At 33.2% G+C, this 12,959-nt stretch overlaps 1 protein-coding gene and 1 non-coding gene across 3 annotated transcripts; one reads left to right on the top strand and one right to left on the bottom strand.

Moving 5' to 3' along the window:
• Positions 1-1,864: 1,864 nt before the first annotated feature.
• On the bottom strand, positions 1,865-1,938 carry TRNAV-AAC (transfer RNA valine (anticodon AAC)). Its single transcript has one exon. It is a non-coding gene; the product is annotated as a tRNA-Val (tRNA).
• A 78-nt stretch (positions 1,939-2,016) lies between these two features.
• Positions 2,017-9,568, top strand: LOC102619176 (mitotic spindle checkpoint protein MAD1). 2 transcript variants are annotated; one of them, XM_006470764.4, is made up of 16 exons: positions 2,017-2,337; positions 2,812-2,911; positions 3,435-3,595; positions 4,439-4,636; positions 4,734-4,826; positions 5,176-5,292; positions 6,143-6,390; positions 6,495-6,666; positions 7,241-7,351; positions 7,435-7,638; positions 7,877-8,039; positions 8,182-8,272; positions 8,363-8,432; positions 8,586-8,714; positions 8,826-8,864; positions 9,232-9,568. In XM_006470764.4, the coding sequence occupies exons 1-16, from the start codon at positions 2,149-2,151 to the stop codon at positions 9,319-9,321; spliced, it is 2,175 nt and encodes a 724-aa protein (XP_006470827.2). In that variant the 5' UTR covers positions 2,017-2,148; the 3' UTR covers positions 9,322-9,568. The 2 variants fall into 2 exon arrangements, 1 of the variants encoding a protein (XP_006470827.2); XR_008055086.1 differs by lacking the exons at positions 8,586-8,714; positions 8,826-8,864; positions 9,232-9,568 and having other exon boundaries at positions 8,175-8,272; positions 8,363-8,393.
• Positions 9,569-12,959: the final 3,391 nt, after the last annotated feature.

Genomic DNA, 12,959 nt, shown 5'->3' with positions numbered 1-12,959 from the left:
AGCAAACCAAAAATCTCATAGATTTCAAAATCACCATTTTCCAACAACCAAACAAGGCATGGGGTTTTAGTATCAACATCTTTAATAACCAAATAAGGCCATCAAAATCCCCATTTTTCCAACCAAACGAGGTCAACACATGAGTGTCAAAGCTAGCAATCGGCAACATCAGCAAATACAATAAACCAAAAGCTAGCAAGTCTGCAACAGTTACAAATACCCAAAAAAAAGCTAAAAAAAAATCAAAATTTATTTAGACAAAGAAATAGATCTAGATCTATAATATTTGTCGTGAGAGAAACAAGAAGAAACTAAGAATCCTTGTGTTGTGGCTGATGGCCTGCGATGATTGTGGTTGAAGGACGACTGTTGCGGGTTTGTGATGAACGGCCGGTGGCAGTGGCTGATAGGCGGCTGTGCTAAGGATTGATGATGGTTGTGTGGTGAGAGAAGAGCGGCTGCCAGCTGCACGTATGGTGTTAGAGAAGAGCAGTTGCTGGTGGTAGAAATCGGATGTGCTTATTAGAGTGTAAGAGTAAGGGAATGTGTGCTGCCGCCGTGTTTGAGAGATGAGAGTGTGAGATTTAGGTTTTCGTTCACTTTACCTATATCTATCAATATTAAAATATTTTTTATTTTTAAGTGAAAGAACCGAATGGTTTTTCAATTTTCATAAAGTTTTCTTGACGCATATTCAAAAGAATCAAATAATCTATATATATTAGACTCTAAAATATAAATCATACATCAAATAAGTCTTTTCTGTGACTTACTTAATACTAAGAAAAAGAAATCTCATGTAAATACCATAGAATAAGATCTGATTCTATTCATGGTGATTCTATAAATATTCATTTGTCAAACTCTCACTTATTTGAGCAACCTCCATTAATCTTGTCTTATTTCATAAAAATCAATATAATTTTTTATAAGGTTTTGCTTCTAAATCAAATTCAACTAATAATTTTCAAATGATATCCAAGTTATTGTCCACAAACATACATTTTCAACTGAAAAAATTCTTATAATTTAATTCATAGTAATTTTCATACTGAACTCATAAATACTTATATTTTTTTAATAGAACTTTAGTAGAAGAACTTGTATTTATATCTCAATTTCAATTTAAACATGAGTTTGATTTACACTCCGAGTTTACTTGAATTTATTTTTATATCGACCTGCTCCATTAATTCAATAGATTTTTTCTTAAAAAATATGTATCTGCTAATAAAAAAAAATTATCTTAGTTGGGGATAGAGAGACCTATTTTAAGGATTGTCGCAAGTAAGCAACTATAAGCGTACTCGCCGTTTAAGTACTTACAATAGTTTTTATTGTCTCCCATTAGTGCTTATTAAATATAACTTGAGTGCCAAATCAAAAGTTACTTAAGCACCAATGAAACAATAATCTTTCAAAATGAAAATGCTAGCTTTAATTAAGAATAATTAATAATAAAATCAATTAATAGTGTATATATATACACATCAATGAGTGTTCTAATTAAGTATTCAAACTTAGTAAAGATAGTTCTATTATTTGATTAATCCCCAATTTTTTTAACTCTTTTTTCATTAAATGTTTTAAATTAATAATAGTACTTTTTTTCACTTTTAAATATTGATTGTATCATCATCATCTGCGAACAAATCTAAAATTGATTAAAAAGAGTCGCTTTGTTTTTTACTAATGTTCAAGAATCATAGGTTTCTCTTTGCTTTATTAAAAATCATATAAACTCTAAAACTAAACATCGATATTAATTACCTTCAGAAAAAAAAAATCCGTGTTAATAATTTCTAAAGAATTTAAACCAACAAATAAAAACATTTTTATTAATTATAAAATAGTTGAGCTAAATTGGCGTCGCCCGGACTCGAACCGGAGACCTTCAGTGTGTTAGACTGACGTGATAACCAACTACACCACGACACCGTTCGATGGTTAACGACAATCTGAAATTTTTTATCATTAATCTGGGAGTTACGTGGATATTTATAAATCTATGATGCTCTCGGCCTCTGGCCCTTGAGGAGAGATTATAGGTTCCTTTGCTTCAAGCAATTGGCGCCTTTGATTTCAAATTAGTCGCAAACAAGACACAATTGTTTAATCACAAAATTTTTGAAACCCCGGAGAGAGAAAATGATTCTGAGAACGCCACCGCCGAAGAGGCCAAGAGATGCTGCCGGCGAACCTATTATCGAGTGTCCACCAACCGCCGGCGGATCCGACCGCCGACTCGTCATCTACGAAGATCCTTCGCCGGCGGGACGGGAGTCGTCTCATCAACCATCCGATCATTTACTCTGCACTTATCAGTGCCGTCAGATGGTACTCACTCATCATCATCACTATTATAACCTTTTTTTATTTATTTTATTTTATTGGTTAAATGTTTAATTAAAAAAATGCTCAGTTATCATGTTAGTTAAGACTTAAGATCTCTTGGATTAACGTTATTGTTTGTATACGTGCTAAAAGGACTGAACGAGAGGGGATAAGATTGTCTAATTAGAGCTTCAATTGAGAAGCAATTTAGTGCCTTTGAGAAAAATGCGAAGTGAAATATCTATTAAGTGCTTCTTCAAAAAGCACTCCAAAGTGTTCTGTTGAGTATTTTGACATAAATGAAAAGAAAAAAAATGATTTCTTTCAATTAGAGATGAGGGAAATGCTTATAAAAAAAAGGGAAATGATCATGATTCTAGTTGTCAGGCTTAGTTTACATTGTGGGCTTGATAAATTTACCTTTGTTCTATATTTTGCTGTATTATTATTTCAAATAACTCTATCTACCTGCTGTAGGTGAAATCAGATTTTCTTGATGCCTTAACCAACGCAGAGAAACAAGTTCGTGATTATCAATCTAAATTGGAGGAATTGAATGAAAACTTCAGCAAAGCGGGTAGGTTCTCTTTGAAAAGGATTTACAATATGCCTATAACATTTGTTTTACGTCTATGTAATTCCTATATAAATGAAGAAAAAAAATGATCTTTAGGAGTTTCATGAAAGGAAATAACAAATTTCATGAGATCACTGTCAATAGTTTTTGAAAATTACGGTAAAAAGTATATTCATAGTCTAGGATTAGTAACTTGATATGGTCATACTCTTACTTATCACAGCTCAAGTTTCTTTTTTTCTTTTTTTTTTATCTCACAGCTCAAGTCTCTTTTGTTTTTTTGTTTTTTTTTTCTCTTGCTGTATTTCTCTATGGAATGTTGTACAGATGTTTTATAGGCATAGCTTTGGGGTCTTTTTGTCTTTTTCTTTCCTGGTTTTGGGGTTGTTGCATTGTGTTGGGGGAGCGGGAGGGGGGGTGTTGTTAGGGGTGGGGGGAAGTGGGTTTGCAAATATTTCCTTGTCTATGTATTTTTTGGAATTGGCATAATTCAGTAAGGCTAATGTGGTTTGAAACCTCACAGAAGCTGAGAGGAAGAAGTTTCGGGATCAATTCTTATACGCAGAACAAGAACTTGCTGCTGCCAAAGGAAGGGAAGGGGTCCTACAGGAGCAGCTTTTAAAGGAAGTCGATGATTCTCGGGAACGATTGAAGAAACAAATACAGTTGTGCAGTGAACTTGAGGTACATTTTGTGATTAACTATACTGAAATAAGTCAGTTAATCTGCTGGATCCTGTACCTCCTTGTGTTCTTAAAATGGAGCTCTCTTGTTCTCTGTGAATTTGCTTCCCAATTATTGTTTATTTCACGGTTCCAGTATTATTTTGGAATTTTGCAAGCTATCGTGATCCCGGTCATGTGAAAATAAATAGGCTTACGTTTGTTCTTTTAATCTAATTGTGCATATTCTCAAGTCCGTTCATTGTTCTTGCATCTGATGCTATTTCACAACTTCTGTTTAACCATGATGCAACTCGTAGAAGCAGTTTCTGGTCATGAGAACTAATTGTGAGATGAGAAAGGATAATCCTTTATGAATGAGCTAAATTGTTGATATCCGTACATGCCTAAAGTCTTTTCTTTTCTGACATCTGTAACTTTTCGTATATCATTATATGACAATGGCCAACTAGAGATGAAGGATTAATCTGAGATTTTGAGAAGAGTAGTCCAAGAAGAGAATTTTTGATGGGGTGCTTTCTAGGTGGTAAATCTTGTGGTTTGTAGAAGAAGATTTGTTCTTTTGACTCATAAATATTGAATGTTCTGGTCGTATAACTTAAAGATCTGTGTCTCTCTATTATATTTAAAATATTAATTTTAATTCTTTCACATTACAAGTATATCTACCAAGTCAGCCCTTGGTTTATAATCGCATTAAGATATTCTGTTGTAGTTGAATTTTGTTGATACTGATCTATCTCTTTTATTTTTCCTGGAGAAAAATGTTGTTACCTGTCCAATTTCCTATCTGTAGTCAAGTTAAATGTGAGACCAAGTAAATTTTCTTCACTTTGGATTTTAGGTAAAGCATCGGAATGAATTAAACCTTCGCCGTAAAGCCGAGTCTGCTGCAGCTTCTGCTGAAGAAAAAGCATCCCTTTTAGAAGGAAAACTTACCCATCTTTCTGATAGCATAGAAAGGGAAAAGAAACGCCTAAATAATGAGGTTACACAATTGAAGAGAGAATCCAAGTCTTCTATTTCTCGAATAGGTGCAGATGTGAGTTATTGTGGAACTTGTTCACATTTGTGGATATAATATATTCAGCCTTGTTTATTAATCTATATCTTTGTTGACTTGTGGAAATTGCTTGTAGCTGGAAAAAATGGAATGCAGAGCACAAAATGCGGAGAAAGAATCTGAGATGTTGAAAAATCAGATGAAAGATCTTAAGGAACAACTTAATGAGGTTTTTTTCTCTCCCCTCTTTTGTGTATGTTTTCTTCAGATGTCTGATAGGCTTTCTTTAATTTTGTCTTGTCTTGCTTTGTTGTTTGTTCTTTTCTGGTGTTTCCATGCCAATTGAGATACGTAGTTAACAATTTTTTTCCTTTAGTTCATATTGTTATATCATCACCTTATGCTGGCAATTTAGGTTTTCCGATATCAGCACACTCATTCTGCTTCTTGTCAATATCAAAAATGATAGTTGCAAATTGTAATATCATAGGTTTGGTTGTTCTCTATATTATTTGACTTATCATGTAATGAACTGGTTTATTTATTTTCCAACAATCATTGATGCCATTTCATTCCAGTGTTTGAACCAGAAGAGTGAAGTGGAGAAGAAGTTATCAAGTTCCACATTTCAAGAATTTTCTACTACAGACAGTAATATTTTGGTTAAACATTTGCAGGAAGAGATTAGGAACTATGTAAGTTTGTGTTTCTGATGCATTGTGCTTTTTTACTATTAACTTTTTGATTCTTTTTTTTTAAATAGCAATTTTTAATTTACTGTGTTGTAAGCTTCCACTGTCTACAGTGATTTTTCTTGTTCATTTATGTACTGTATAAACGTGAATGCACTTGCACACATGCTCGTGATGAGATTAGGGATGTTGACAATCAGAAGAAAATATAAAAAAGGGGGAAAAAAAGACTAATGCATTTTCAAGTTACCATATGCTCACATCCACTTGAAGATTTTTGTTCTTTCAAATAGGTTATACCTTACCCATCTACTGCTTCCACTCTAGAGATCACTGGGGTCAAAATGGGCTGTGAGTTGCGCTGAGTGTATTTATGGTACTGATTTGGCTTGATCTTAAGCCTGCTTAAAGTACTCAAAAACTTGTATTTATTTGGCACGATTTGAGTTTTCGTCTTATTATAAGGCTTGCTCAATTTACATCCTGTGAAGAGTTTCGCAGGCTTTCCATCATGTTACAAACGGTTTCAAGTCAGGGGAGGATCAAGTTTTAATCCAAGGTTATGAAAAGCACAAAAGCTCTTCAGGTTCTCCTAGAGCATAGGCAAAAGGATCAAAGTGAAGTGTGTTTCAAATAGACATGTGCATGCTTTTGAAACATTTGAAAAAGAAAGAGGCAACGTATGCAACAGAAAGAATCCACAATGAAGTCTGCATATTGTTCCTGTTGTTTTAGAAGAAAAAATAGAATTACACACAGATTTTGTGTTTTTCTCCCAAAGACGAGAGTAAAAGACAATTTTGCTGATTTAAATTTCTGATTACATTTTATTTGATTGATTCACATCAATCAGGAGGCTGAAGTTCGAGAAGCAAGAAAACTGAAAGCGTCTTATGAAAACACTGAGTTACTGAAGGAGAAATTATTGGAAGAAAAGAGCCGCAGAGAGAGGGTAGAACAAGAACTAGCAAAATTGCGAGAAGTTCAACAGAGTATGAATCAGTTGGAAGATGAATTGTCATCTTGGAAGTTCTTGATAAGAGACATCCCTGGCGTGTCATGTTCTGAAGATATACCTGTGAAGTTTGCAGCTTTACAAAAGTATGAGAATAGTTTCACTTTGACAATTTTGGTTTCACAAACTGGAGACTGCTTCACCATTTTTTATGCTTTTTTCTAATGTTTAAAGTTTTGGTTGAATGCAGAGAGGTAATTGATAGCATGATGAAGTTAGGCGAGGCAAATGCGCAATTGAAACAAATGGAGGTGGCTCTGGATGCTGCACAACTTGGCAAGCAAAGTGCTGAAACTGAGGCTGCATTAGTTAAGGAGAAGGAAGAAGTATCAAAATCAGAGGTCAAACGCATTGAGTCGATGGTGATTATTATTTTCTTTATTCTTTTTACATTCTTTGAACATAATTTCCTTCCATTTTGTTTGTTTTTCAACTTCTTCCTCCTCTTTTTACCTTCCAACTTTTGCTTTTCTAATTTGGATAGCCAAAATTAGATATTCAAAATAAAGTGCGGCCTTTCTCTCCCTGCTTCATTACTGTTTATTTTTCGGTCAGAATTTGCGTTTTCTCATTTTCCATTTGAAATGACTCTGTGTGCCCATGTCTTTCTATCTAGTTTCGTTTAGTTAATGTGTTGCAAGGACATAAGGTATAATCTTCACTTTTTCTTGAACATGTGAATCCAAGATGATAAATATTAAGCATTTAGATTACCTTTATAGTAAACTTGTACTACATACAATCGTAGTTGACAAATGTCTGATAGAATGTATAAACAAGAGCATTATATCAGCTTCAAAGTGGATAAATTAGAGGAAAAAGGAACAAACTAGAACGTGCTTCATATTTTCCAATTACCGAGAATCCCTCATGCTTAATCTTCTTTTAGTTTATATTTTGATCTTCAGCTTTTAAAATGCCGATTGTTTCTTGCAGCTCTCTGTGGTTACTGAAGAAAGAGACAAGTTAAGAAATGTGGTTAATGAATTCAAGAAGCCAAAGAATGATGGAGGAGGAGATGAAAGGGCTAATCTAACTCTTACCAAGGTCCTAGAAAATCTGTCCTTTTTCTACGTATTGCATTTTTTTTGTAATTAACAATCTATCTTTATCACATAGTTCATATGCAGGAGCTTGAATCATCTCTAGCCAAGAAGGAAGAATTCATTGAAGAATTAGAAAGTAATTTACATTCTCAACAAGAAATTAATAGTCGTCAACGTGATGAAATAAAGTCACTCAGTGAGAAGCTAAACAATGAAGAAAGAAGAATAAAGTCATTAGAGAGGGAGAATGATCGCCTCCGTTCAGAGATCTCTCTCTTAGAATCCAAGGTATGAGCTGAAAATACTTTTTGGCTTCTGTAATAATGCTTTGTTAATAGAGGTTCCAGGATTAGTACACTGGTGATTGCTTCTTTCATTTATGAATGTTAGTTTTTAGCTCCTTGTTTCTTGTCCATGATAGTGAGACCTACACTGGGAAAATGAATCCTTTGCTGAAGATGCTTGTTTTAGTTTATATTCTTGGCCAGTAATCACTAGCAACTATCTTGTTATTTTCCTTCTGCAGTTGGGTCATGGTGATTTTTCCTCAGAAAATACGAAAGTGTTGCGAATGGTTAATACTCTTGCAGTTGATAATGAAGCAAAGCAAACTATTGAGGCTTTACAGACTGAATTACAGAAGACGAAGGAAAAACTACAAGCTGTTGAAGAGTTGAAAAGTCAGTCAGGTATTTGTTCCGCTAGTGACAAGTTTTAAGTTTTAGTTATTGTAATGATTACATAGCTCCTTTTAGTTGAACTGTTAGATGACATATGTGTGTGTGTGTGTGTGTTTCTTTTTACTGATTTGTTATTTTGTTAAGTACTTAGGTGATACTGGAAAATTGGTAGACTCCTATATATCTGGAAAGATAACGCAGTTAAAAGAGCAAATTGCAACACTTGAAAAACGTGAAGAAAGGTGAGTTGATGATTGAAATATTTGGTCACTTTGTTGCCTTATTTTGTTATCTCTTACAACTGAATCACTTGAATATTACACGTGAAACAGATATAAGACCGTTTTTGCAGATAGAATCTCAGTTTTCAGGAGAGCTTGCTGTGAACTATTTGGTTACAAGGTATCATACGTATTACTCATATATCTAAATGTTCCCATAAATATGAAGTCTTTATTTAGTTTGAATCTTGGCTGACCATATCGGGTTGTCAGCTGGTGTCATACACATTGCTTATTTTAAAATGTTTATGCCTTTTGTTGATTTCTGTGGCAGATTGTTATGGATGAGCACCAACGTGCTAATGGAATCCCTGTAACACATTTTACTTTGCAATCCATCTATGCTCAGGGTGATGATGAGAAGCTTGAATTTGAATATGAATCAAGCAATACAAACATTATGGTAAGACAAAGCATTTGTGGGAGATATATTTTTTCTGTTCTTTTTGGAACTTTATTTTGAAATTTATCTTAAACAAAATTTATGAAGAAATTTATATTTTCGATTCTTCAGGTGAATGATTACACTTCTCAGCCTGAGATTTCTCGTCAGGTATGGGGCAGTTTCCAAGCATTTGTAATTTATGCATACACAAACACATGCTTGTGAGTTTAGCATTTCTTCCAAGTCATTCAAATTATTTGATTATATTAAATAGAAATGGGACAAGAAATTGCAAATTCTACTTGAAATTTTTATGGTCTAAAGATCTATAACAATCTGAATTCTACTTGGGTATTTGCTGAGTACTAATTAGGAAATATACTCCCACATATCTACTTATATCCAATTTATTGGATATGAGAAATGAGCCTAGGATGGGGGGCTTGAACACTGGGCACAGTAGTAATCATTGGTATTCACATTTGAACTTCTTCTCAGTGGATGACTCATTTGAATCCCATTTACATCGTTGCAGGTGGACATATTTGTTCGGAAGATGAACTCAATTCCGGCTTTCACCGCTAACTTGACGGTGGAATCTTTCAACAGGCGAACTTTGTCATAATCTCAATAGATAGAACTGAAATACATTTCGGTCACTTTTAGACTTTTATCTCAAAAAGTTGTATATTACTTGGCTTGAATATAAGTTGTGACATTATGTTTTCGATAGATGCAGGCGACCAAGCACACATTCTTTGCAGACTTTTTATCTCAAAAGTTGTAGTTGGTTTTGAATTTTGATTGAAAACCATAAAACGACAAACAATTTGTTCTTTGCTTGCAATTTTATTGATTTTTCTTTTATATAATTTTGACAATCATCCTAGCACGTGTGTGAGATAACAAAGAAATTTTGGCTCTTTTCACATTGAGCTTTGAATTAAATTCCAAACTATTTCAGTTTATTTCTTAAAATTGTGCAACCACTCGGTTTAAATTGCAGCCAGGCTGCTGAGTCTTACAAAATGCAAAACGACTTCTTATATTTAGTCCTAATTTTTATTTTGCAGCTTCGATAGTGTTAATTCGGTCATTCCTTGATGAATTGTATGGCGTAATTAAGGGCATGGTTACGAAAAAGAGAGAGAAAAGTTGTGATGACATTATTGTGACGATGCACGCCATTTCATTAAGAAATGCAAGCAACATTTTAAATATGAAGATCTTGGTCTCTTGTGTGTGACTTGCAAAAATGAGCCAAAAATATATGAGAGAGAGACAGCATAACTAAATTGATACCGACAACATCACAAGATTTTATCTTATTGACGGACTAATTTAACCAACACGATGACACATGACAACTTTATTTATGCATTAAGGAAGAGAAAGTACATGAAGGTAAGTAAAATATTTTGTATAGCTCAATACATTTTAGTAATTGAACTGAACCAAACCCACACTTATACGATTGATTAGATAATAACAGTACTCGTCATTTCATTTAATTAAATATTTCACAAGAGAATAATATTGCGCTTAACCAATGTAGTCAGGATTCCTCCCATATTGAGGAACAACAAGAAAATCAAGATTGTCATTCTCGATCTTATCATCAACCATACTGATATAAATGAAAAAGAAACCTTCTGACCATTTTTTCATACCTGAAAATTCCATATTAAAAAAACTTTGTTATTCATAACTCCAAATATTAGTGTAAGAAAGATAAATGAAATTCAACTGAAATTGGCTAGAAAAAAACCTGAGCAAGCAATTTCCATACGTCTAGTACAGAAGTGAGCGAACTCCTACTGCGATTTCTTTGCTTCTGGTTTGATATATAATATGCACACACACACATATATATAGATTCATGTTGGTCATTGCCGGCACATACACATATAAATACATATAATTTGCTGGCAATAATTATGTACCAATTTGCCGGCTAACATGTGTGTGTGTGTGTGTGTGTGAAGAGTCTGTTGACTCGACATAATTAATATATTTTGTGTTTTCATGTTGTCATCGCGCATGCGCATGCATTTTATTGCACAAAACCAGGTCCTATCTTCATTATTTTTTTCCTTATATAATTATGTATTCAATTTGTTATTTTCTTCATTTTGGAACTAGTCAATTTGCAGTTAAATATCAAAGTGGGGAGAAAAGAAATTTGTGGAAGAGTTAAGATGGTTATATTATTGTTTGCAAAATTTTTTTTTTTTTCCCGGCTGAAAGAGTTAAAATATACTGATATATTTTGATTATTTTAATTTGTGGGTTAGTTGTGTGCGGTAGAAAATTCTCAATACCGTAAAGTTATCTTTAAAGCTTTATATGTGAGTGGTAATTGATAGTTTTAAAACACAATATGAACTTTAAGCAGAATAGGATATGGGTGGCCGGCCAGATGGTGAATTCAGAAATATCTGTTAGAATGTTAACTTCACACGAAGATGATATTTTTATTACACAAAGTCACATGCTTGCAAGACTGCACGATACACTCGTGACACCAGAGTTTTTCAGTAGTGTCAAGCAAGGGAAATTTACATGAAGATGAGATTTTAAGATTTCCAAGATCAGTTTGTCAAGGCTATAATCTATGGCCAAATGTGATCCAGGTGGTGAGAATTTTCTTTATACTGTTATTTCGGATGACATTTCTTCAACTAAAATCATCAGCCTCCAACTCACCTTCCTTAATCAATTTACATCCTGTAAAGAGTTATGAAAGCACATTGCAATCTTGCTAATTCTTGTGATCCCCTCTCTCTGCGGCCCTTTTCTTCCAATAATTTCTCTTTCAGTAACTCAGTGTTTTCATCGGAAGCTTTCAGTTTACTTACTTCTCGAACGTCAGCCTCCTGATTGAAATTCGAATCAAGCAAATAAAGTGTAATCAGAAATTTAAACGAGCAAAAATTTTCTTTTTAGACAAAAACACAAAATCTGCGTGTAATCCCATTTTTTATTTCTAAAACAACAGGAAGAATGTTGCAGCCTTCATTTTTGGACTACTTAATTCTGTTGCATACGGTGCCTCTTTCTCTTTCAAATGTTTTAAAAGCGTGCAATATGTCTGTGCTTTTCATAGTATTGGGGTAAAGCTTGATACTTCCCTGACATGAAACTATTTATAACATGATGGAAAGCCTGGGAAAGCTCTACAAGATGTAAATTGAGCAAGCCTTCCCAATTGTAATAGATAAATACAAGTTTGAGTACTTTAAGAAGGCTTAAGATTAACCAAAATCAGTACCCAAAAAAAATTACAAATAAAAATAAAAACTCAGCACGGCTGAAATCGACTCACAGGCCGTTTCACCCCAGTGATCATTATAGTTTAAGTGAATGCAACATGTAAACAACCAGCAAAAGAACAAAAATCTTTAGTCCTTTTTTTTTTTCTTCCAATGACCAACGTGCTTAATCTCATCACAAGTGTGTTTTCATGCGAATTCACATTTATTCGGTATATGTATTGAGCAAGAAAAATCACCATAGACTGGTAAGCTTACAAGATAATAAATTAAAAAATTGCTTTTCGAAGAAAAGAATTAAAATTTAATAATAAAAAAGCACCAATGCATCAGATACACGACTTACAATCTCTTTTTAAGGATTTTATCAATGATTTTCAGTTTCCTTAAAAATGCAACACAATATGATCATGTCCTAATTAGTAACACAAAGCAGCAAATGCAGCTCTAATCCAATGCAATACAAAACAAAACAAAATCGAAAAAGTTGTAGAAGAAGAAGAAGAAGAAGAAGAAGAAGAAGAAGAAGCTTACATCAGCTTCATCGTTGTCGCTGTATAAGACAAGATCCAAGTTGATATTATGAGGAGGTTGAAGCGCCTCACTTCAACCAACTTCATTAAAAAAAAAAATGCTTAATATTTATTACAAGTAAATACATTAAAATTTGAATTGTCTTGAATATTATGTAAAATAATTATTTTAATATTATTAACACGTGAGATGGTTTATTAAATGTAAAATCTTTTTAACCCAGAGACTTTAAAATCATTATAATGAATGCAAATATATTATTAAAAAAATATAGCAATTTACATATTTTAAATTATTTTAAATTTAAAAAAAATTAATTTTACTAGACGTCTATACAGATTATATTATTTGTATTATAAATTTTAAATTCAATTTTTTTAATGAGTATGATCAAAAGGGATCTTGATATCTCTTTTTAAAAATTTGAGGGTCTGCATAACTATTTTTTCAATCCGTA

Source organism: Citrus sinensis, chromosome 5 (assembly GCF_022201045.2).
Source record: "Citrus sinensis cultivar Valencia sweet orange chromosome 5, DVS_A1.0, whole genome shotgun sequence".
NCBI classification, from domain to species: Eukaryota; Viridiplantae; Streptophyta; class Magnoliopsida; order Sapindales; family Rutaceae; genus Citrus; species Citrus sinensis.
This window is presented reverse-complemented; position numbering and strand designations above follow the sequence as displayed.